We start from the raw sequence: 26,099 nt of genomic DNA on the forward strand, positions 1-26,099 counted from the left end.
ACAGAGGTGGTGTGGTATTATGACCTCTAAAATACTATATATATATATATATATATATATATTGAAAGAACGTAGTATATGAGGAGCCTTGAAGAAAAGGGTAAAGCAAAAATCGTAAAATTAAAAGAGCAATGCTCATGAAACAAGGATTATTTGCGTACGAAGAAAGCTAAGGTACACTAACATATGTATATAAATAATGACAGTAGAGAGTCAAGGTATAAAATATCAAGCTCTAAACTTAACCGGCGAAGCTAAGGTTGGAGAGAGAATAGTATATATATACATATAGGAAACCATAACCCAAATACATAAAGGTAACCCTAGTTATCCATAGGGGTGGCAAACGGGCCTAAATTCGCCGGGCCGGCCCGCGTAACCCGCCAAAAAAGACGGGCCGAGCTGGAAAATTGGGACCGCCAAATAGCAAAAGCCCGCTTAACCCACACCGCTTAAACTGCAGGCTTTGGCGGACATTGGCGGGGCGAGGCGGGCTTCCCCGCCGGGCTTAGTGTTTTTTAGTGAGGGGGTATTTTTACAATTTTTTGACCAAAACCTAACTTCCCCCAACCTAACTTTCAAGAGTATGTAGATAAAAATTGAGTGGTTGGGATTATGTTTATGTTACTTTGGAGACAATATTTATAATTATGTTTTAAATTATGTTTATTTTGCTTTGGAGAGAATATTTATACTTATGTTTTGGATGAAAACTTGGTTTATAATTATGTTTATTAGATTAATATGATTGTGAAATTATATATATTATTTAGTAGTTAATAGTAAAAAAAAAGGAAGAGCTTTGGCAGGCTTAGCCCGCCAGCCCGCTAGCCCGCAATTAGGCGGGGAGGGGTGGGATTGTAGGACAGCCTCACTAGGCGGGGCGAGGCGGGGCGGGGCGGGCTTCTCCGCTTGCCACCCCTAGTACTTCTTCATAAACCTTTATGAGGTGCAAAAGTAAAACATATATATGAACATAAGGAGAGTTCTATACAGGAGCATATATCTAGACAAAACAAAATATAATATCCTCCAAAAGATCCACTTTGCTACAGAGAACTCTAGACGCCTAGCGAGGTGCCTCTCGACCTGCATCTGTAAAACACAAATATCCGTATGGAATGAGAACCGAGGGTTCTCAGTATGGTAATGGTGCCGCATACATAAGATATAAGGTCCCTGGAACGCCAGAGGCAATCCTAGAACTCCGACACTTATATTATAAAACTTAAAGAACTAAAACAAAAACCATAAGCGGGTGGTCTTCTAAGGTTCTAACTTAACCAAAACCGTACTAAAACCCCTAAGTCCTCCGCCTTTCCTCCAATCATCCAACACCAGTGAAACCACACAGACAAACAAGCAAACAATGGCAAACATAGGTAGAATACAAGTACTGCAGATAGCAAATATGACAATTAAGTATATTAAATTCACTTAGGAATTCCCAATTAATGCACAAGCATGAAATTCAAATAATATGCCTATGATGTATGCCTATCTTATGGCTGATGAGTCTCTTCTGTCAGTTATCAAGCCAACCTGACAAGTCTGGCTGCTACGTGCTGCTTGTCGTCACTTGATGTAACACCCTACCACATAGAGCTTTACACCTAGGATGTAAAACAGAGGTGGCGAGGCGCTACGACCTCTAAAATAAAATATAAATATGTATAATAGTTGAAAGAATGTAGTATACTAGGAGTCTTGAAGAATAGGTAAAACAAAATCGCAAAATTAAAAGCGCAACGCTCAGAAAAGAGATTACTTGCGTACGAAGAAAACTAATGGTTCATAAACATATATATAAAAGCAAGAGTAGAGGGTCAAGAATACAAAATATCAAGCTCCGAACTCAGCTTGCGAAGCTAAGGCTGGCCGGAGAATATTTACATACATATATACTTAACCCAAAACCCAAAATACATACATATAATAAATCCTGGTTCTCCATAAACCTCTAAGAGGTGCAAAATAAAACAAGTTATCAGGAGAGTTCTATACATATAATCATATATAAATTATATATCAGAATAAAGTCCCAAAAATCCACTTCGCTGTAGAACTCCAGATGCCTAGTGAGGTGCTGCCTGACCTGCATCTGAAAACCACAAATATCCATATGGAATGAGAACCGGGGGTTCTCAGCATGGTAAAGGTGCTACGTACATAAGATATAAGGTCCTGAGAATGCCAGAGGCAATTCTAGAACGCCAACACTCAAATTATAAAACTTAAAGAGCTAAAATGGAAACCATAAGGTAAGGTGGTTTTCTAAGGATTCTAACTAAACCAAACCTTAAAACTTGACTAAACTCCCTAACTTCCCGCCTTTCCTCCGATCCTCCAACACCAGTGGTACCGCACACACAAACAAGCAAGCAAGGGTAAACATAACTAGTATACAAGTATTGCAATTAGCGAATATAACAATTAACATAGTAAGTTCACTTAGGCATTCCCAATTAATGCACAAACAAGCAAGCAAATAATATGCACATGATGCATGCCTGTCCTATGGTTGATGAGTCTCATCTGTCGGTTATCAAGCTAACCCGACAAGTTCGGCTGCTAAACCCTGGACTATCTCTCATCGCGCATCCCCAAGAGTCTATGCATAACTTTTTCTTATATATAAATCTTGCTCATTGGGGGTATCCTTCCTGGGAATTTATACATGCCCGGTCACCCTTATGACGTAAGGTCAACAGAGTATCGAGTCTCAACCTAGAGCACGTGGTGGCAAGCCACTACTCTTTACCGAGGGAAACTCGTATCTCAGATAAAATCGAGTGCATAAGCAACATAAGAATTCATAATCATTCATAATCATTACATAATCATTGCATAATAATTCATTATAGCCATAACATCACCTATACATCATATATTTGCAGTTTTTATACATAATTCATCATAACCCGGAGCAAGTGGGGCGAATCACACTCTTGCATTTACCCGGAGAGCCTCTATACTAACCAACCTGGAGCAAGTGGGGCGAAACCATAACCCCTGCGTATATCCAGGAGGTACATTCTCATATGCCTAGGAGGAACAAATGAGGGGATCCTAACCTCCCACCATCTCGCTGGAGGTAATTTTACAATACCAAGAGGAACAAAGAAGGGGATCCTCACCTTCCATCATCTCTCTGGGGTCGCACTTTCGAGAAGAGGACTAAGATAAAGCAATACTTTATAGTTACTCATAATCATTTGCCATGGCCATATTCATCACATGTATACTGCACCTCTGCACTCCTCATACATAATTCATCACTTCTCAAGCTTTCTTCATCTCCAAGTTATCAGCTTTTCCTAGCTTCATCTCATTACTAGGCATACAACTAAGATCTAGGGGCTAAAAGAGTAAAAATAGAGGCTTAGAGGTTCAAAATTAGGTTTTAAAACACAAAATTTACTTTGCTGGAAACAGCGGCATCACGTACAGATGCACCTTGCTCGTGTATACGAGATACCAAACATGAAAGGGTTGGTCGCGTCGTGTGCAAGTGGTTGCGTATGCAACTCCTTAAATTCCCTTCTCGCGTATGCATGCCCCTGCTCACGTATGCGAGATACCAAACCTGAAAGGGTTGGTCACGTCGCGTGCAGGAGGTTGCGTATGCACGATATGCAGAGTGACAAAAATGTTGAATGTTGTAGAATTTCAATTTTGCACTCAGAACTTCCGATGCGCATAACTTTTTTGTTTTAAAACATTTTTTTATCCGTTCTTCGAACGGTGTAAACTTCACAGACCTAATTTTCATATGAAATAAGTTTGAAAGAATTTGGGGGTCCGGAAGCTGAGTTATGGCTCGTCGAATTTCGGCCGAAAATTAGATTTTCATAAAAGTTCTTAAAACTTTATTTTCACCAAAATCAAACTCAATACCAACATTCTATACATACAAATAGCATCACAACATACCTTTTACAGCACCACAATTCCCACATCCTACCACAACTAACCATACCTCAATTTTAAACAATTTTATGCATAAATTTCTCAATTATACTGCTAAGATCATCAATATATCACCACATACTCATATTCATTCATATCACCTTGTCAATCATCATTAACTCATTATTTAGCATCCTATTTTCATCACAAGCATTAATCACCAAACAAATACTCAATATATTTCAACAATTATCATCAAAGGTACTAAGCATTTAACATACTCATGCATTCCAACCTATCCTATGGTCATCTAGGCTAAGTTTTCATAAGACATTGTATATTAAATACGAGAAACTGATGACATGTCATCATGTCATGTTTTTCTATGCTTTTTCATACAAGAAATTGATGATTAGTGCTTAAATATTGAATGCTTTTGTACTTAAATAGTATATTTCTTTGATCTTTTGATTTTATAAACTTTGTAGGAAATAAGAAGAAAAAGAAGCAAAAAAAGCACAAAATAAGCTAAAAAGGAAAAAAGAGAATTTTGAGGCATATTTTGGAGTTTAGGCACACTTTGAAGCCGTAGGCCATGCTTTTAAAAGCGTGGCCCATGATTAAATCAAGGAAGCGTGCTCTATTTGACAATCAGCGCTCGTTTGTCAAGAGAACGCTAAGTTAACTAAGCTAGTGTTTTTGGGCAAGTTAAAATTTGGAGGCAAAGTTTCGCAAACGACGCGCACGCGTCGATGGTGAACCTGGGACAAGGCACGCGCACGCGTGGCTGGCACTGAAGCATGGAATTGAGATTTTGCTACCAACGCGCACACGTGCATGACGCGCATGCATGGGGCAGCGTTCATTAAGCAAATGTAGCGCTCATTAAGAGTACGCTGCAAAGGACACGTACGCGTGGGTGACGCGTACGCGTCGATGGGCGAAAATGCAAAAGCACGCGCAAGCGTGAGGGACGCGTACGCGTGGGTGCCCGAACGCTCCGTTCTCTAAATGAACGCTATGCTCTCCTGGAAGCTGCAACTCTGGCTCAATTAATTCCAATTCAAGCCCATTGAAGCCCCAAAGCAAGCAGAGTCCAATTGACATCACTCAAAGGCACAAGGATCATCTAGAATAGGAATTTTGCATTTAATTGTAATTTGTTTTCAATTTGAATTTCATTTGTAATTTTGGAATGCCTATAAAAAGGTTTTAGTTCCGTTAGGAAAAGGGGAGCGCACAGTAGGAATAGGAGTAGAATAGAAGGCTCAGGCTGGAGGATTAGAGACTCCAGATCTCTCTTTGAGGATTAGAGACTCTAGAGAGCTTAGCGTAGTTTGATACACTTTTATCTTTCTGCATTTGTTACATTTCAGTATTGAATTCAATTTAAATCTTCCTGCAATTCTGTTCCTCTGCAATTTACATTTGAGTTTGCTATGAGCTTGATTTACATTTCATGCAATTTAAATCTTCTGCAATTGTTCTGGATTCTGATTTACTGCTCCATTTAATTTTCTAGCACCCAATTCCCTTTACATTTAATGCAATTTACTTTTCTTGCTCTTTAAGTTTCTGCTGATTTACATTCTGCAATTTACAATTCTCAGCAATTTAATTTTTGTTGCTCAAATTTTACCCAATTCACAACTGATAGCTTGACTAAACTAATCACCTCACTAAAGTTGCTTGATCCATCAATCCCTGTGGGATCGACCTCACTCTTGTGAGTTATTACTACTTGATGCGACCCGGTACACTTGCCGATGAGTTTGTGTGGAATCGTTTTTCCCTCATCAGAAACCGAAAACATACTTTGGTTGATTTCCTCGTATAACCCAAGGAAACTCACTTAGCCAAGATTGCAAGCCTTCAATACCAAAATTCAGCAACCAAGACCCAAACCAAGCTTCCAATTTCCAGAAATATGCTCCAATTGTTATACATATACCACCTAATTCACATTACCACATTTATATGCTAAATTTCAATACCCAAACTCACATAATCTAAGAATTTGCAAGGGTTTGAGAGTCCTTACCTTATACATGACTTGGTTGAACAAAAACCCACAAATCCCTCAAGCTAATTCGAGCATAAACATCAAGACATCAAATTTTAACAATCAAACCCCCAAAATTTTGAAAATCAAGGGAATTGAGAGGCTGAGATGAGAAATGAGATTTCTTAACAAAATTGGTTATCGGATTTTATAGAGCTCGACGCGCTGGACGCGTAGCTGCAAACGGTGCAGCGATCAAAGCTCAGAGTGAGAAGATATGGTGATATGAATGGAAGACAAGGGTTTTGGAAACCTTCCTTCTCTTCCCTTGTATGTTTTAGTGTGAAACAACAATGAGGAAGAAGGAACTCATTTCGTTCTTGGGTTGGGTTGGCCCTTGGGCCCATTTTTGGTCCTTGGGCCCATTTTTGGTCCGGTTCGACTGGTTCGGCCTGTTTGGCCCAATCTTGAGTCAAATTCTTTAAAATTAGTGTCAAAATTCTTATTTTAATTAGCTCTACCTCATAAAACTATAAAATTTCTATTTTTAATTTTTTTATTGAAAATTAATTTATTGACTGATTAATCGTTAATTTTACGAAATTTACAGACTTCATCAATTTGAGGCCTGAAGCATTCTTTTATATCTGAAGGAAAATTGTTGTTGTGTTTAACAAATATTTCCTTGATCTTGTGTGTAAGTGGGCCAGACACAATTTAGGCTTGTTTTCTTGCTTCTTGGGCGAGTTTTAATTAAATTAATTTCCTGCACACTAAACAAAATAATCAAGCACATAGTTGGCTTTTAATCCAATAATATTTAGTCATCATCTATAAAATATTGTTAGTTCTTCAAACTCAACAATGTGTAACGTTAATATATTTTTAAAGTGGGAAAACTAGAGATCAGCTAATAAGAATGTTTCCAATTAGTTCATGCTTTTAATTTAAAGGAATACAATATATTGTTTCTAAGTAATCAAAAATGTGTTTCTTTGGTTTTCATCTCTTGCACAGGATAAAGAGATAAACTTTGCACGTAGTAATCTGAATGTTTTGTTTATTTGCAACCTTAGCCTGAAGAGATAAACTTTGATTGTTGCTAAGCTCAAGGTTATAAACATAAGGTAAATTTGAAATTTGGGGTGTGATTGTTCTACTAAAATTGTTGGTATTTGCATGAAACAGAGCAATATCAGGTAATTGATCTATGAATCCATTAAGGGTAGGTGCAACAAGCTGAAAACCGTTGAAATCAATTGAGGCTAAGGCAACGGCTGAACTATTGTATGGTGGAGTGTCACAATAAAAACCTTTGTAGCTACAAATATCTGAATCTACCTAAGTTTTTTGTAACTCATAGGGATCTATGGTTATCGTGGATTTGAATTTTTGGATTACTAAGGATTATAGCTGATATTTTTGTATGCTTGAACAATGCACTAAACTTTATAGTTGATGTATTAATACACTTGTATTTATATTTTGAATTGACTTGCTTTTTTATAGTACTTTTTCTTCTAGTTTGATAATACGATGAACATATTAATTTTAAAATATTATGAATGTTGGAATACAAGTTAGACAAAAATTAAATAAAAATTTGTCTTGATTAAATTTATATTTATTTTGTACGAAAACAGGTTTATTTTGCAATGAAAAAATCTAAAAAAAATTCTATTTTTCCGAAATAGAGGGAACGATTACCATAGGAAAATCTATTGGTAACAGAGAAAATTTTGTTAGTAAAGTATCGATGGAAAAAATCTGTCGGTAAATAATTTTTGACGAGACTTTTACCAATGCATTGACCAAATCTGTCTATAAATCCGTTTGTAATAAGTAGTTTTCTAGTAGTGAGTTGTTCTTTTACCCATACTGACTATCGCAGAAGTTGATCCAGCCTCTGGCCCTTTCGTGACATTTTTTTCAAATTGTCGAAAGTCACTATTCGATATATCAGTCGAAAGGGAAGCCCGATCAGACATTCTTACTAGCTTTCCACTATTCTTCTTTTTCTTTCTATTTTTGAGTTTGCTTTTAAATTGAGCTACGATAGGCTTAAGGGATTCACTAACTAATATTATCTAGAAAAACAATTATGAAACTAAATTGGTAAGTGAAATTATTGAATGTACATGAAATCATCTAACTACTTAATATATTAAAATTGAGTTTTCCCCCAACTAATGGAAGTGAGGTGTCGATTCCTCATGAATCCATTTTCCCACCAAAATGAATGCACTATTTTCTCTTCTAAGTTTATTTTATAAAAATATCTTTATTATAATTATACTATAATTAACATTTAAGTAATAATGCATAATTATACTAATTTAAGAAAATATCTTTATATTATAGTTATATAAAATCAATATTTAATACATTATTAAACTACTTATCAATTATCAATCAAAAATATTTTTAATAATAATAATAATAATAATAATAATAATAATAATAATAATAATAATAATAATAATAATAATAATAATAATAATAATAATAATAATAATAATAATAATAATAATAATAATAATAATAATAATAATAATAAAGAAAAATATCTTTATTATCTATCTATTCTATTTATTCTATTATATAAAAATCGAATTTTTACACTTAATGATGGAACTTATGTGACATGCTCTTAAGGTATTTCGTTATTTATTTCATTTAATTCATTAAAGTAAATCAATTATAATTAATTAATTATATCAGTTAATTAATTTGATTAGACATTCAAATCTCACCATTTATTATAATTTATATGAATTAATTAATTATTTGATTTGATTGGAGTAAATATCAAATTATTTAATAAATAATAAATATGATAATGATATATATGAATTAATTTAATTAGTTTATTTTTCTCAATACCATCTATTTATACAAGATCAAATATTTTTTACTCATTCGCTCTCTTTTCTCTCTCTCTCTCTCTCTCTCTCTCCCCCTCCCTCCCTCTCTTCCTCTCTTTCTCTCTCTCGTTTTTAAGGTACAATTTTTATAATTTACTTAATTTTTGTTTCTTATCATTATTTATACATTTCATTTTTTTAAAAAATTTTGTTTGTTTTAATTGTTTATTATTAGGTGCATACTTTTTTTTTCTTTTAGCTTCTGATTAACAAAAAAGATGTGTCATTTTTATGTTATTTTTAAATAATCTTACTATAATTTTATTTTGTAATATTCTATTTTGTCATGTGTACTTCAATTCATATATATATATATATATATATATATAGTCTTTTTTTTGTGATTTACAATTAATATATACATTGTTCGTGTATGTGGTTTATATGTTAATGCTTTTATTGATTCTCTTTATTATTATTTTTTGTGTGTATCTCTTTGTTGCTCTTTATTTTAGTTATATTCATTGATTTCTCTGCATTGATGCTCTTTTTATTTGAAATATCATGATAATTTAGAATGTATGATATTCGTTAATTTGGTGTATCTTTTTAGATGGTTTATGTTATAATGTGTTTAAGGAGTTGACTTAAAATTATAATATGATATATAAATTTATAATATGATTTATAATATGCTAAAATATTAGGATATTATCATATAGATATTTTTTTATTTGTCCATTAGATTCAACTATATAGAATCTTGAAAATTATGCAATTATGTAATTAGTTATTTTTTTATATAATTATTAAAAAAAGCATAATTACTTAACGATATTTATTTTTTAAATTCACTACTATGTATGCAATTTTATTTTTTTTTGACAAAATTTTATTCATGATGATAATTCTTCTAATGATGTAAATGCAGAAAATTATATTTTTACTTTTTGATATAATCGATATATTATTAATAATGAATAGTAATTAATCCCTCATATTTTTAATCAAAGCATTCTGACGATAGTTTCTATTTATAGATATTAATGGATGATTGTTTCTTTAAAAATAAAATGTATTATGATTTTAGGTTATTTCATAATTAACAATAATACTCGATTATTTCTTTAAAAATAAATTTCATTATGATTTTAGGTTATTTCCCAATAATAATTAATGTTCACAACATTGAATTAGTCTAAATTTTTTATTTTCTATCATTAGTAGTTAATCCTAAATCACTACTACATAATTAACTTTTACTAACATTTAAAAAATGTTACTGATGAACGGACTTTTGACGGTTTAAAATTTCACAAATGAAAGCTCGTTGCAAGTATAGTTTCTAAACCAACAATAATCCTTTCATACAAAAATTTGTTTGTCACAAGTAACAAACCCCTAAAATCTATAAACCAAAGTATTGAACCTCGGGTCGTTCTCCCTTGGAATTGCAATGAAGTGTCTTGCTATTGGTTATGAGGTATGTTTGGGGTTTTTGAGATTTTAGACAAGAAATACAAATGGCAATGAAAGTAAACTAATAACTATGAAAGCTCTTGGTAAGGTGGTGAGAATTAGAAGTCCTATCCTAGTTATCCTCCTCAATTGTGACCACAATTTGTTCATTGCTACCACTTAGTTAACCTCTATAGTGGAGGAAAGTCAAGTGGATAAATCAACTTGATTCCACAAGTCCTAGTCAACTCCCAAGGGAAAGACTAGCATTAGTGGTATCCAAATTAATTAGCAACTTCTAATTATCGATCAACAAAGGAATTGGATAACTCAAGCGTCACTAATTACTCTATCTAGGCCAAGAAGGATAAAAATCTATACTAAAATCTAACCAAGCATTTCATCAAACACTTGGGAGGCACAAAAGAAAAGCATGGTAAATTGATAACAAGAATGGAATCTAACAACAATTGAATATAAGAAATCAACAACAACAATCAAAGAAAGCAAGATCTACATGAATTACCTCAAATTGCATTAAAAGAAAATAGAGTGAACAAGAGTAAATCTACAAACCAAGTAGAAGAAAGTAATAACAACAATGGAAGAATGATGAATGTAACAACAAGGAATTAAGAAGAAGAAGTAGAAGAGAGCATGAATTAAAACCTAGATCTAAGAACTAAACCTAATCCTTATCCTAATTCTAGAGAGAAGTGAGAGCTTCTCTCTCTAAAACTAAAACTACAAACTAGCCTAATGTGTATTATGATAGATGATCCATGATCTTCCCCTCAATCCTTGATTCATTTGAGTGTTTTGGCACCAAAGTTGGCTTGGATTGGCCCCCATAGGCCTTGAGAATTCACTGGCCACGTTTTCATTAAAAAATCATATATCAGCACCGACACGTACGCGCACAGCACGCGTACGCGTCCATGGGCAACTTTGCAAGGTGCGCGTAAGCGCCTGGTGCGCGCGCGTCCATGGCCGAGTTCAACTCTTTGGCTTTTCATGATCTTCTCCACTTGCATGCTTCCTTCCTTGCTCCCTTGATTCATTCCTAGCCTTTTTCAACCTGAGATTACTAACAAACATATCAATGCATCTTATGGAATCAAGGAGAAATTAAAGTTATCTAATCAAAGACCAAAAAGACATGCTTTTTACACTTAGGCCCAAATAAGGGAGAGATCACAAAATCATGCTAAATCATTGCCTAAATGTGAGAAAAGGTTAGCAAAATACTCTAAATCCAACACAAGATAAACGCTAAGAATGAGGTTTATCAGTTACCAAATCATATTAAAATGTTACCTATATATATTAGTAACATTTTAACAAATGTTAAATATACCCTATGTTACTAAAGAGTTTTACTAACATTTTTCTAAAGATTTAATAACATTTAGTAAAAATGTTACGATAGATCTTCTATAGTAATATTATGAGAAATGTTACAATAGACTTTTCTTAATAACACTTAAAGAAATGTTACAATAGATATATTTTGTAATACTTAGAAAAATGTTACCATAGATAACTTTTTGTAACACTTAAAAAATGTTACCATAGATATTTTATGTAGCACTTAAAAAAATGTTCCCATAGATATTTTTTGTAACACTTAAAAAAATGTTAACATAGGTATTTTTTATAACACTTAAAAAATGTTACAAAAGATCTTTAGTAACATTTTTTTAGTTATATTATACTATTTTTTTATTTTATATTATACACAATATAAATATACTAAAATTAATTACTACAACATGAAATATTTCATTAAATTCACAAATTCACAAAATAAAATTTTTATAACATCTTTCATTAATCAATAATCATTGTACAAGTTTGCTTCGTGATGCAAATAAAATGAGAAAAGAAAAAAAATACTTATAGCACTTAAACTCTATGAACATTCCATATAAAAAATCAGTGTTTTGTTGTGAATTAGATCAAAGATACACTGAACGATGAGGAAAAACTGAATGTGGTACATCTTCAACTTCAGCTAGCACAACTGAGGATGTTCCCAGTAGAAGGATAGGCATGTCAGATGACAATTTGTCTAGCAAAGTCAGGAGAACAGCTCTGAGTTGTTCATGAGCCTGCAGGATTACGAAACCAATCAAACTCAGGTAGCATTTGAAGCAGCTCCACAACATAAGTGAATACATGCGTACAAAATATAAATTTTAGGCAGGGAGATCATTTCCATTTAACATGCAAATAATTAAAATATGAACTTACAGTTTCCACCAAACATCAAATTATGGTAAATAGAGAATTGATGGTGTGGTTCTTCTAGCTTCACCAAATATGTATACCAATGCCTATTCTGGTGTCTTAGCACAAGACACCAGGATCTGACAGAAGAGATGGAAGTCCTAATGAATATTCTTGTTAAAATATAGACAAGAAAAGCATTCACTTATTAAGATATAGAGAATAACAAATCCAACCCTGTAAAGTAAATATATATTCTCCTCACTGCAAATAAATCACAGGAAAAAAAGTAATCATCATAAATAGATAGCAGAGCTGGAAGGACATAATAATAATAATCAGTTTGTTGCTATATGGTGCTTGTAAATGAGAATTAATCATATATATATGGTGCAAGATCTATATACGTCTCTGCTTATATCATCATTTGACAAGTTTATTAATTAGAATTAGGAAATGAATGCTTATTTTTTGCATGCTTAATTAAACAAATAAAAAGTATCAAACAGCTAATTAAAAAGAGTTGCAATCAGAAATCAGAAATAAATGCTCAAGAATTGACTCACATTAAACTTTGGAGCATGAAATATGATGGTAGGAGGCCATATGCAATCATAAAAAATTTAAAATTCAATTTAAAAAATATTTAAAACTTAAATTCAACAAAAATTTATGATCAATGGGCTTTATATTTACTAAAATTAACAACTCACTATAATATTGGCTGAAATTAGCTGATATAGTAATAATTTTTTAATAATAATAACAATAATAAAGAAGATAATATGAAATTATAGAGGGGAGGGGACTAGGGGAGTAACCAGAAGAAGCTTGAACAAATTCAGATCCTTTTGAGTATATATTCTGCTCCTTCATCGGGGTGTATTATGTCATTAAGTGCCAAGTCACACCACACATAACCGTTCTTATAGTTCCTAATAAACAAAATGCAATGCTCAATTACTATATATCATTTTCCCATATTTATGTTTGTTTTGCAACAGAAGAAGCCAAGACAAAATGGTTTTCTTTTTTAGTTTAATTAATTACCTTTTACAAGACCATGAATACTATAAGGGCATGGCATTGCCTCTCAGCGCTATGAGCCGCTCGAACACATCTTTGTTTCACCAAGTAAAAATAATAAATAAATCAATCAATTAAAATTAATTACAAAAATTCAACTTTGAGAAAATTAAAACAGCATTCCAACATTCACAACATCAAAGAGCAGCACTTTCAATGAATGAACAGAAATTCAAACAGAAACAGAAGCATTAGATTTTTACCTATCAAATTCCATTAGTAACTGGCAAGACTAGACATCTCAACTTAATAACTGTAATTACTTGGTGCATAATCATTTTCTAAACCAAAAAAGGTTAAGCCAAATGCAAAGAATGAAAGGACAAAGTCTTTTCAAAATGCATGCCTCTTAGACCTTGGACTATTGGAGTGCATTTTTCATTTATATTGCTTGACTTATTAACTGTTCCTCGAGAGTAGTAAGAAACTAAGAATACAAAGTATGTGTTTTGATGTGCAGTTGAAATTTTGAATATCGTTGCTGTATTTTTAGTTTAAACTTTAAAGGAATATTCTATGTATCCGTCGTTGACGGAACTAACACATACTTCTCTACTCTTATATTAGAATAGGTGTGAAGCTTATTCTACATAGACTTCATATCTAATTGAAGGAAAAAATCTTTCAAAATCAAGAGATTAGTAAAATGATAAAACAAAAGTCGTCATTGAATTTGTAATTTTTATTATATGTAATTCCTACTACCTTGAAGAGCTTAATGCCCACCTTTTTAATATATCAATCTTCTTAGTTTAAAAGAGCTTGTTACCGAATTCAATCTTGTTTAATAAGACAGTAAGACATTGTTAGATGTATTGTTGGATATATGTATCATCCTCACCTTTTGGAACTAAGACTTAGCTGTTATAAAAATATGACACTTTCATGCAACAATGAAGATCTCCAATTTATGGTGAAATTAGAATAAAAAAGGAAGACTCTGCCAAAGTACCAACTAAGGAAGAAAAAAGTTATTTAATAAACAATTCTTCAAATTGGCAGTTAAAAAGAATCAACCTCTACCAGACAAGAGTACAAGACAGTTCTCCAACTTCACGTTAAAGATTAAAAATAAGGCCTTGAAATTCAACTCAAGGAAATGGGTGTATTCAAAAATTACTATAATATGGTGACATTTTGCCATATGAGAATGGTGATTCTGTTATAATGGCAGAAGGTTTGACTTATCAGTTTTCTCTGTAAACCAATACATTGAAAGAAAGATGTACTTATCAGAAGCATTAAATTTTTACCTATTCAAATAGAAATTCAAAGCGACAGATGGAGGCGAGCAGAGGAGCACACACAGAGACGAGCAGATGAGCCGGCTAGAGGCCAGTACAAACCGTCGAGAGTGAGAGGCGAGCACCGGCAAGAGAGAGGCGAGCATAGACCTGCCAGAGTCAGAGGTTAAGAGCTCTATGACTGACCGAGAGTGTGAGAGCATTAACTATTAACTAATAGTATAAAAAATATAGAAATGCCACTCTCTTAATATTGGCAGTAACAAATTTCACTTTTTATGTATACATGCATTCCACTCTTGAACAAGAAACAAGAAAAAATTAAAAAAATAAAGAATATAACAATGAACGAAAGAAATAAAGAAATTGAGTTAAAGAATTTCATGAGGATCTAAAAATTGAGTTAAAGAATTTCATGACCAAACCAGTAACCATAGTCATGGAAAGGTGGAAATAATAATTTTCGCATCTATAAGCAAGGTAGAACGCTGAACCATAAACATTTGAAGGCCTTGAAAAAGAATCTAGGCCTTCACGGTTAAGAACTAGTGGCCTAAAAGTAAACTTCAACCTACTTGAGAGATTCTCTCTTGCGTTTATTTCATTTATTTATTTTATAAAACAAGTAGCGTTACTTGCATAGATAGCCTTTTATTTCTTCTTTTTAATCATGAATAAACGTATTAGCAAGTAGCAACCATAGGTTATTAGAACCTCGAATCAAATTAGCAAATTGATCCCAAACAAGCCTAGTCCTAATAATGCAAGTGCTAGTGGCATTCGACACACTACCACAGTGTGCAACAATCCATTCTCAAAATGTCAGAAATAGTGCATAGCTAATAGATTTAGCTTGTATCAAAAAGAGTACATCTGAACATAAGAAGTTCAGCATCTATCTCTTACAATATATGTTTTTAAATGGGAAAACACAAATTTTACCAAAGTTTTGAATTGTACCTTTCCTTTGGCTCGTTGGAATCAGTCATAGCCTTTTCCCAGACAATTCAGACAGCGTTGAACCCTACAAAGCCATGAAACATGATGAGGATAACTTATATCAAATATATTATTGTTTTCTTTCAGTTCTGAAGATACAATACAACATAATTTGAATTGAAGGAGCAATTAAACTCATTTATACTTAAATTCAAAACCTAAATTTAAATAAACAACTTAATTGGCGAGAAATTACATATGCATGATTCAAATCTGGATCAAGATCATTAATAGAAGAAAGAATACGAAAAGAGGTTCTTCTTTTTCTCCACTAGACTCACCTCAAAATAGAGAATAACAAACCCAACCCTAGAATTTGTTGAAACGAGAGAGAGATTCAAGGAGCGGAAGAGCACGATCGAGACCGCCAATGAGATTGAGAGCGAGAGTGCGAAAGAGAATGAGATTTGGAGTGCGATTGAGAGCAGTAGCTGGATCCCGATCTTTCTTCCGTTTCAACCATTAGGCTAGATCTCTGATTTGATTTCCAGAAGAGTGATTTGATTTCCAGAGTGTTATAGGAATAGGAATAGGTAACATTTTTGAAGTTTTTTAAAAAAAATTATATATATTTACTAACATTTCATTATAAATGTTACTTTATATATAATTTTATAATAATCACTAACACTTTAACAAATGTTATGCAATAAATATTACTAAATCTTCAAAATGTAGTAGTGAATTAAAAAGATTATATTGAATTGTTGAATAGTCCAAGTATAACCAGAGTTGATTTAGTTTATTTGTTTATTAATATAATTGATTGAAAGCATAAATGACAAATAAGACAAGCAAATAATTAAAAAAATAAAATGTTAGTAATTACTTAAAATAGATAACAAAATAAGTTATAGGTTATTACTTTATTTAAATTATTAATAATTAAAAGAATAAAAGGTCAGTAATTATTTTTAAAATAGACATTAAATTTAGTTTTATGGTACTAATTTATTTGAGTTGTTAATAAAATTTTATAATTATCTAAGGGCTACTAATTACGATTCCATCAACAGTATTACCTATAGTAGATTATGTAATGAAAAAGTTTGAAAAATAAAGGTAAGAATTACAAGGTTATAGAAAGTCCCATCTAAATTTGACAAGAACAATACGACTTACATAGAAATAATTCTCATAGATGATAAGGTAAGTTGATTATTTTCCATGATTCTTTCAAGTGATGTTAGGTCCATTTTATAAATATTTTTTGTTCATATTTTAAGTTTATTTGATAAGTAAACCCTTGCACGAATCAAAGACAGTGCAATTTTATAGATTTATAAGTGCTAATAGCTTTTATATTTAATTTGTTTTATAATGTGATAATAGCCAATATATTTGTTAGTAGATTTGACTATTACTATATTATTTATGATCACATTCAGTATATATTTCTGATTTATTAAAAAAAATAGATTATTAAAACTGATTAATAATTATTTTAGAGTTAATCCAGTTAACACTAGATTAAAAAAAATCAAACAATGTATAACATACTACTTTTTTATTAATCAAATTATTATAATTCAAATTAATTTTAAAAAAATAATTTAAAACCCAATACTCTGTTCCAAAATCCTAATAAACTCATTTTGGTCAATTAGTCCATCACCATTTTGATCACTTGCATTTATCATTTTCTGACATTCCAAAACATCTTTCTCCAAACCCAAACATGACAATACCCTCTTCAACTCTCTTGAATCTATAAACCCATCTTTGTTTCGGTCAAACACATCAAAAGCTTCCTTAACCTCTTCTCCAAATGTAGCATCATTATTATTACTGTTATCCGCTTGAAACAATTCCACTATTTTCTTCACATCAGACTCTTCAATCCCATCACACTCAACATTCATTCCTAACCTTTCCATAACAATAATCACATCCTCTTTGCATAGTTTTATACCAATACTCTCAACAACACTATCTAAATTCTGCTTATATGCTTCAGAATTTGACCAATTTCGAGAGAGAAAATCGGACAAAAGAATTAAGAAAAAAGAGAGGATTGAGAAGAAACTTTTTATTCTAATTTGCAACTGCCACATTAGAATTCTGAGACACAGAGATATATCACAAATAAATTTCTGCTCCATTATTGATATCTAAACTCTCAAGCAATAGATACAAAAGTAGAAATTGAAACTATTGTGGATGTGGTTCTTCTTGTTGTTTGACACAACATTTTTGCCCCATTTTATAGAAAAAATAATCGACTCATTTTCTAAGCTTGAAGTTGAAGCGTCAACTCCTAACGTGATAAGTGGGAAAATGTTATTACACATTATTATTGCTGCTGGATTTAATTTCCAGGAAGCAAGTGTTTTTATTCTAGTGTTTCCTTTAGGAGTGGAAAAACGAATCATGGATCATTGGAAACATTTTATTTTTTATTCTTTTTGGGAGACATAATAAGCATGTGGGATTCCCATGAAATTCAGGAATTTAGAATAATGATGGACTTGACGTTGATAGAGAAAATGATGGGAAAAGACTTGCGAATGAATGAGTTCAAAATTCACTATATATGGAAATTTCATGGCTATCTAAAATAGACATACGTAGGATAGGTGGATAAAGTTAAAATTGTGTAAAGTAGCAAGTACCTTAGTTCACGCGGAATGGGGAATTCCCCAAGAAGTTCCCAAGAAATTAGTATAGCCTTAGCCGTATATTTGAGTAATCTAATAAATTTTTAAAGTTAAATATTGCCGTGAGTTAGACCACACTAACAAGTGTATTAATAGTTTCAAGTAATAAAGTGATGAATAGACTATTATTTCTATAAAGAATTATTAATTACTAAATTTAACTTAATTAAACAACTATTTAGACAATGAAATTTATAAGATGCAAAAGTGATCAAAATAAGAAAAGTAGGATATCTGATTGATTTCACCTCTTGTGGAATCCTGTTCTTCTTGTTTTGATATCAAATTAGTTAACCTTCTTAAACTAATTTATAGCCTTTTTCAGAGTTAAGAAACTGTTTTTTAACACATAAAGAAGATACTAAAATTTTAGCTATAACTTATGTGAAAAAAGTTTTATTTTATGAAATTTGCATAACAATCATATAAATCGTATTTATTTATCGCTAATTTTCAATTAATTTATTTGGTCATTTTTTGTTTCTCATTTTGTAATGTTTCTTTGGTTTGGAATTTTTTTTTTTACCAAATTACATCATAAGTATTTTCACTTGTCACTTTTGTGTTGCTTTGATACATATAACGTGAAATTTATTTAATTTTTTGAGTCACTATGTTCCTAAAAGTTATTACTATAATACCATCCATTTTAAATTATGAATGTGTAAATCTTGGTTAATTAATTAATTATGAGTCAAGGAGATTAAGATAATTAAAATTTATGTTTGGAAAAGTAAAAATAATGAAAATACAAATTAAAATGATAATTTTAAAGGTTTAGGCCAAGCGCATAAAAATTAGAATTTGGGCCACATGTGGGTCCAAGGCCCATTAGCTAACACTTTTATCAGCTCACTCCTTCCTTATTTCATTACACAAAACACTTCAGTATATTGAAAGGAAAAAGAAGGAGAAGAAAAGAGAAAACCCTTGTAAGCTATATTCATCTTCTTCTTCTTCTTCTGCACATAACTTTTAATATGGAGCTCCGATTGACGAGTTGTTTTGTGGCCACATATTTGTCTCGGAATTTTCTTCGACTCTATTTGAACAATGTGGTAAGGAACTCTAAAATTCTTGCCTAGTTTTCTATCCTTTAGCAATTTGCATTTTCGGTTATGTGGGTATTGAGATATTGTGATTTTGATACTTTAGGGGAAGCTCAACCACAATCTTAAGTGGGGTTTTGACCCTGAGGTTGAGCGGCACAAGGTGAAATAGTCCAATCCCTTTGTTATCTCTAATTTTGAGTAAAAACTCTAGAATGAATGATAAATTGATTATGTTAATTGGAATGAAATGGTTTATTTAGTTGCTTGTTTGAGGAATGATTGTGGCGTGGATTGGTGAGGAGCAATTGAATTAGAGGAGATATGATAAATTTTGTCTCAAATTGGTGAGGAAGGGATACAAGGATTTGAAAACCACTGACACTAAGGTACGAGTTTGAGTTTCGAGTAGGCATTATGTAGAGTTATATGAATGCCTAGGTTAATTGACTCTAGGATAGGAGTGGATTGATGATGTGTGGAAAACGATCCAACACAAAACTCACCGGCAAGTGTACCGGATCGCATCAAGTAATAATAACTCACGTGAGTGAGGTCGATCCCACAGGGATTGAAGGATTGAGCAATTTTAGTTTAGTGGTTGATTTAGTCAAGCGAACAAGAGTTGATTTGAGTGGTTTGTAACTGACAGAAGCTAAATTGCTTGAATTGTAAAGGGAAAGGGAAGAATTATAGTAAATTAAAGAGCAAAGGAAGTAAAGAAGCTGAATCTTAAAGTGCAAGTAATATAAACTGCAGAAACTTAGATTGCAAGAAATATAAATGACTGAAGCTTAAAGTGCAAGAAATGTAAATTGCTTGAATTATAAAAGGATTTGGGAGTTGGGATTGCAGAAATTAAACAAGAGAAATTAAAATGACATTAAACAAATAAGTGGAATATGAAATGAAATTGCAACAGATCTAAACAGAAGAGAACAATTGCTTGAAAATCCAAACAGATAGCAAAATGTGGCTCAATTGCAATGGTTCAAGAGAAGTCAAAGATCTCAGGGTTAGAAGAGACTAGAGAACAAGTCTAGATCTCAATCCTTCCTTGATCCAACCAAGAATAATTGTAAGAGAAGTGGAAAAGTAAATTGCAGGTGAAGTAGAGAAGAAAATAGTAAATAGAATTCAAATCTAAAAGCACAATTTCTTGAATTATGCAGACAATTAAACAGAGAGGGATCCCAAGGAGAGATTGAAATAGAATTTCTTCAATTCTCCACCCAAGATCCAAAACAAAGAGTAAAAAATGTAGAAGCAAGAACAAGGAAGAAGAGAGATCAATTCTCCTTCCCAATTCCCCAAATAGAACTCAGAGATCCAAAGTCAAAGAAAAACTCTAAAAATTACAAGTGAAAATTTTCAAAGAAGAAAAAGTCCTTTCTAAATCAAAATAACACCTATTTATACACTTCCTAATTTGGATCTAGGTGGGCTCTAAAATTTGGTGAAGAAATGAATTAATTTGGATTTTTGATGAATTTTTGGCCCATGGTGCACCTCCCAGGGGAAAGCTCGGCTCTTGGCAAGAGCTTTGGCCAAGAGCTTTGGTTCCCTTCCTTGCCAAAGTGTGCGCACGTTCCCTCCTTGTGACAAGAGAATAAAGCTCTTTGCAAGAGCTTTGAGCTCTTGGCAAGAGCTTTGGCTGTTCTTGAGGTCCTTGGTACAAGCCTTGGGTGAAGCACTTGCTGGCTATTTTCCTTTGCAACCAAGTAGCGCCTAGTGTCTCCCTTCCTTGAGGTGCCCGGTTCGATCCTTGGGGAGTGCAAGAGCTGCCCATTTTTCATGGCACAAGAGTAGCGCCCAAAGTCTTGCTTCCTTGAGGGACTTGGTTCGAACCCCATGGAGTGAAAACAAGCTAATTTTGGCTTGTTTTCCTTGTGAGGTAGCGCTACCCCCTTCCCCCTTGGTCTTGGATTCAAGCCTTGGTGAGTGCATTGTTGAGCTCTTTTTCTCTTGATTTTTCCTTGAAGAAGCCCGAAAAAGCTCTTGGAGAAAGCTCTTGGAAAGAGCTTTGTCTTGGATTTGCCTTGCTTCCTCCTTCCTTGTGCGCTTGGTTAAGCTCTTGGCAAGAGCTCTAGGCTCTTGGTAAGAGCTTGGCCTTTGATTTGTTGAAGTAAAGCTCTCCACAAAGAGCTCTAAGCTCTTGGCAAGAGCTTTGTGCTCTTGCTCCTTGTTTTGAGCCACGCTTTTCTTCCTTTGGGCCACGCTTCTCTCCCTTTGGCCACGCTTTTCTTATTTTTTTTCTTTTCTTCACCTACAATTAATCAAAATAACCAATCAAAGTATCACAAAATTCATAAAGCTTAAAATTCATTTAAAACCAATTAATTTTAGCTTAAACCTCATGATTTTGTCTCAATTAAAGGGTGGTTGATTGATTCAAAGAAACCATGCAATTCCACTCCAAATTGCTAACTTACAATGCAAGAAAATGCATAAAAACTAATGAAACAAGTGAAAAATGTTTGAAAAACTAGTATAAGATGACTTGTCATCACAACACCAAACTTAAACCTTGCTTGTCACCAAGTAAGCATCAAACATAAGAGTAAATGAAATGAACCAGAGAAGTGTGCATATCCTTATTAGGCATATAGTTGAACTTGGTTCATGGGATTTTTATGCAGACAATGATGGCTCATTTATTGCTTGCTATTACATAAGAGGTGCTTCCTCAAAGGATCACTAAGTTTGCTGCTATAAGGCTCTACTTTTGCTTGTTCCCTTGCTAATTTTTCCTTCTTTGTTTTGCTCAAAGAGCTTATTGTTCTTTGAAGGCTTGGTGGCAAATGTTGCAGCAACCTTTGGCTTAACTTTGCTCAACATTCCTTCACCACAGACACATGGCTCACGCTTTTCTTCCTAGGATCATTGATGCCCAGCATCTCTTTGGATAACTAAGTGTTTTGTAGCTAGGTTGCTCTTTATTGTGGACTTTCAGTTGGCAATCCCAAATCAGTTGATCTAAGTGGCCAAATTTTGAAATACTCCTTAGAACTTACTTGTCCAAGCATATCCTAGCACAAAAACACCACAGGCATGTGTCCTAGGGTCCAAGGTATTGGTGCCTAGCCTTATTATTTGTTTTCTTTGCCACTCTTGGCTTTTTCTCTTTCTTTTTTTTTTCTTTCTGTTCTGTTCCATTCTCAAGGGATTTTTAATGATACAAGCATTTATAACAACAAACTAGTTCCTTCTTCAGATAACATATCATTATGCAGCATTTATTTTATGAGCCATGCATTAAATCAACAAATACCACCACTAACTTTCATTCTAACTTATGCAACATTGGATATTTACTTTTCTAAATCAAACATCTCTCTTTTATTCAAACAGAAAGGGGAACAAAACAAAATTCAAGCAAATAAAGGATGACAATTATTATGCAGATCACTTTCTTTAGCAAAAACTTCCACTTGCAACTAAATGAACACTTTAGCCAGACATAAAGGACTCCCTGAATTAAAACATTTCATCATAACAAGGATCAAGTGTGAATACGACCTGTCAGGTTGCAGCTTTTCATTCTTCCTTCTATTGTGTCCCTTTTGAGTCATACTGCAGATTGTCTTCAAATGTTGGCTATTTTCCTGCATGATTCTCAAAAGTTACTTGCTTCTCAAGCCCTTTAGGTAACTGATTAGTATGCAAAACTTATTTGTGGGCTCTTGAACTTACTTTGGTGTGTGAACACCAAACTTAGTTCCTTGCCAATGTTCCTCATGCAGCAAATTAACCATATGTGAAATCCTTTTTCCTTGCTAAAGGTAATAAAGCTAAAAACTATGAAACAGCAAATAGTTAATTAGTTTATCTAAATGTTTGAAGCTAGCATTATGCAGAAAGTGAGAACGTGTTTTATGATGAAGTTTTTGGTGGAACACCAAACTTAGAATCCTTCATTCTCCCTTATATTGTTTTGGTGTGTAACACCAAACTTAGCTTCTTGCAATATAGATAAAGCTAATTAACCTTTTTATTAAAATAGTTAGGAGAAGAAAACTACCTCAGGTTGGGTTGCCTCCCAACAAGCGCTTCTTTATTGTCATTAGCTTGACATCCTTCATTCTTGCTTAGCTTAGGTTCTGAACCTCTTTTTCCTTGTCCCATTGCCCTCCTAAGTAAGGCTTTGCTTTGTGCCCATTTGCTGTGAAATGACTCTGTGTAGCTTCATCTAGCAACTCAAGATTTCCATAAGGAAAAACCTGTCACTAAATATGGGCCAGTCCATTTGGACTTGAGCTTGCTAGGGAAAATCTTGAGCCGTGAGTTGTATAGGAGTACTTGCTGTCTTGGTTTGAACTCTTTCTTTAAAATCTTCCTGTCATGCCACCTCTTGGCTCTTTCCTTGTATACCTTAGCATTTTCATAGGCTTCTAGCCTAAATTCATCCAACTCATTTAGTTGTAGTAACCTTTTCTCCCCTGCTGCCTGAGAATCAAGGTTGAGGAGTTTAGTAGCCCAGAAAGCTCTGTGTTCAAGCTCTACAGGGAGGTGGCAGGATTTTTCGTACAATAGCTGAAAGGGGGACTTTCCAATGGGAGTTTTGAAAGCTGTTCTGTATGCCCAGAGTGCATCTTCTAGCTTCCTAGTCCAATCTTTTCTTGTGCTTCCCACTGTTTTCTCTAAGATCTTCTTCAACTCCCTATTTGCTAATTTAGCCTTGCCATTAGTCTGAGGGTGGTATGGTGTGGCTACTTTATGGATTACTCCATATTTGTGGAGGAGTTTCTCCATCTGTTTATTGTAGAAATGACCACCACCATCGCTAACAAGACCCTTGGGCACTCCATATCTAGTGAAAATGTGCTTCTTAAGGAATTGAAGGACAATCTGTGCATCACAGGTGGTTGTGGCTATGGCTTCCACCCACTTTGAGACAGACTCCACTACCACCAAAATGTATCTGAAAGAATAGGAAGGGGGAAAGTGTCCCATGAAATCAATGCCCTATAGGTCAAATAGCTCCACTTCCAGGATGAAATTTTAAGGCATCTCATTCCTTCTTGTCAATCCTCTAACTCTTTGGCATTCATTGCATTGGTGAACAAACTCTCTGGCATCTTTGAAGATAGTTGGCCAATAGAAGCCACTCTGCAGTACCTTTGTAGCTGTTCTCTCTAGTCCAAAGTGTCCACCGTATGCTGAACCATGACAATGCCACAATATGTCCTTCATTTCATTTCAGGGACACACCTCCTAATCATTCCATCAGAGCATCTCTTGAATAAAAAAGGTTCATCCCATAAGAACTTCCTTGCTTCATTGAGTAGCTTCTTCACTTGTTGCTTGGAGAATTCTTGAGGTATTTTCCTTCCTACTTTGTAATTTGCTATGTCAGCAAACCAAGGTGTTTGTTGAACTTGGAAAAGGTGCTCATCAGGAAAATTCTCATTTACTTGCTGTGGTCTATCTTGCTTGGCTTCTTGTGGCACTCTTGATAAATGATCTGCTACTTGATTTTCACTTCCCTTTCTATCTCTCACTTCAATATCAAATTCTTGTAGCAACAGCACCTACCTAATAAGCCTTGGCATTGAATCCTGTTTAGACATTAAATACTTGAGAGCAGCATGGTCAGTATACACTATAACCTTTGAACCAATCAAGTATTGCCTAAACTTGTCAAATGCAAATACAATTGCTAAAAGTTCTTTCTTAGTGGTGGTATAATTTTTCTGTGTTTCATTTAGCACCTTGCTGGCATAATATATGACATGGTGCAACTTGTCTTTCTTTTGCCCCAGTACAGCACCAATAGCAAGGTTACTTGCATCACACATAAGTTCAAAAGGTAAGTTCCAATCAGGGGGTGTGATAATTGGTGCCGTAATGAGTTTTCTCTTTAGAGTTTCAAAGGCATATTTACAGTTGTCATCAAAGGGTATCAATTATTAGTAAATTACTCAATGGTTTTGCTATTTTTGAAAAATCTTTGATGAACCTCCTGTAAAAGCCATCATGTCCAAGAAAACTCCTCACTGCTTTCACATTAACAGGTATAGGGAGTTTTTCAATAGTTTCTATTTTAGCTTTATCAACTTCTATACCTTTACATGATACTTTATGCCCAAGAACTATTCTTTCCGGAACCATGAAATGGCATTTCTCCCAATTCAATACCAAGTTAGTTTCTTAGCATCTTTTCAAAACAAGAGTTAAGTGATGCAAGCAAGTGTTAAATGAATTGCCAAAGACAGAAAAATCATCCATGAAGAATTCTAAAAATTTTTCCACCATATCAGAAAAAATGGAAAGCATATACCTTTGAAAGGTGGCTGGGGCATTGCATAGCCCAAAGGGCATCCTCCTGTAGGCAAAAACTCCAAATGGGCATGTGAAAGAAGTCTTCTCTTGATCCTTAGGATCCACCACTATTTGATTGTATCCAGAGTATCCATCCAGGAAGCAGTAGTAAGCATGGCTTGCCAATCTTTCCAACATTTGATCAATGAAGGGCAGAGAGAAGTGATCTTTTCTTGTAGCATCATTCAGTCTCCTGTAATCTATGCACATTCTCCACCCAGTCACTGTCCTGATGGGGATCAACTCATTCTTCTCATTGGTGATGACTGTCATTCCTCCCT

At 33.5% G+C, this 26,099-nt stretch overlaps 2 protein-coding genes across 4 annotated transcripts; both read right to left on the minus strand.

Annotated features, from left to right (window-relative positions):
* LOC110272107 lies at positions 12,032 to 16,313 on the minus strand. 3 transcript variants are annotated; one of them, XR_002363017.1, is made up of 7 exons: positions 16,073 to 16,306; positions 15,753 to 15,816; positions 14,802 to 14,942; positions 13,513 to 13,582; positions 13,284 to 13,397; positions 12,487 to 12,602; positions 12,032 to 12,344 (listed from the first exon to the last, which is right to left on the minus strand). XR_002363017.1 is itself a non-coding variant. In XM_021123939.1 (5 exons), the coding sequence occupies exons 2-5, from the start codon at positions 15,779 to 15,781 to the stop codon at positions 12,337 to 12,339; spliced, it is 294 nt and encodes a 97-aa protein (XP_020979598.1). In that variant the 5' UTR covers positions 15,782 to 15,816; positions 16,073 to 16,313; the 3' UTR covers positions 12,032 to 12,336. The 3 variants fall into 3 exon arrangements, 2 of the variants coding, with proteins under 2 accessions (XP_020979598.1, XP_020979597.1); XM_021123939.1 differs by lacking the exons at positions 13,284 to 13,397; positions 13,513 to 13,582 and having other exon boundaries at positions 16,073 to 16,313; XM_021123938.1 differs by lacking the exons at positions 13,284 to 13,397; positions 13,513 to 13,582 and having other exon boundaries at positions 12,487 to 12,623; positions 16,073 to 16,313.
* LOC107640660 (calmodulin-like protein 3) lies at positions 17,345 to 18,268 on the minus strand. Its single transcript, XM_016344168.2, has one exon. It carries the CDS (start codon positions 17,891 to 17,893, stop codon positions 17,345 to 17,347), a length of 549 nt encoding a protein of 182 aa, XP_016199654.1. The 5' UTR covers positions 17,894 to 18,268.

This window comes from Arachis ipaensis, chromosome B05 (genome assembly GCF_000816755.2).
Source record: "Arachis ipaensis cultivar K30076 chromosome B05, Araip1.1, whole genome shotgun sequence".
NCBI classification, from domain to species: domain Eukaryota; kingdom Viridiplantae; phylum Streptophyta; class Magnoliopsida; order Fabales; family Fabaceae; genus Arachis; species Arachis ipaensis.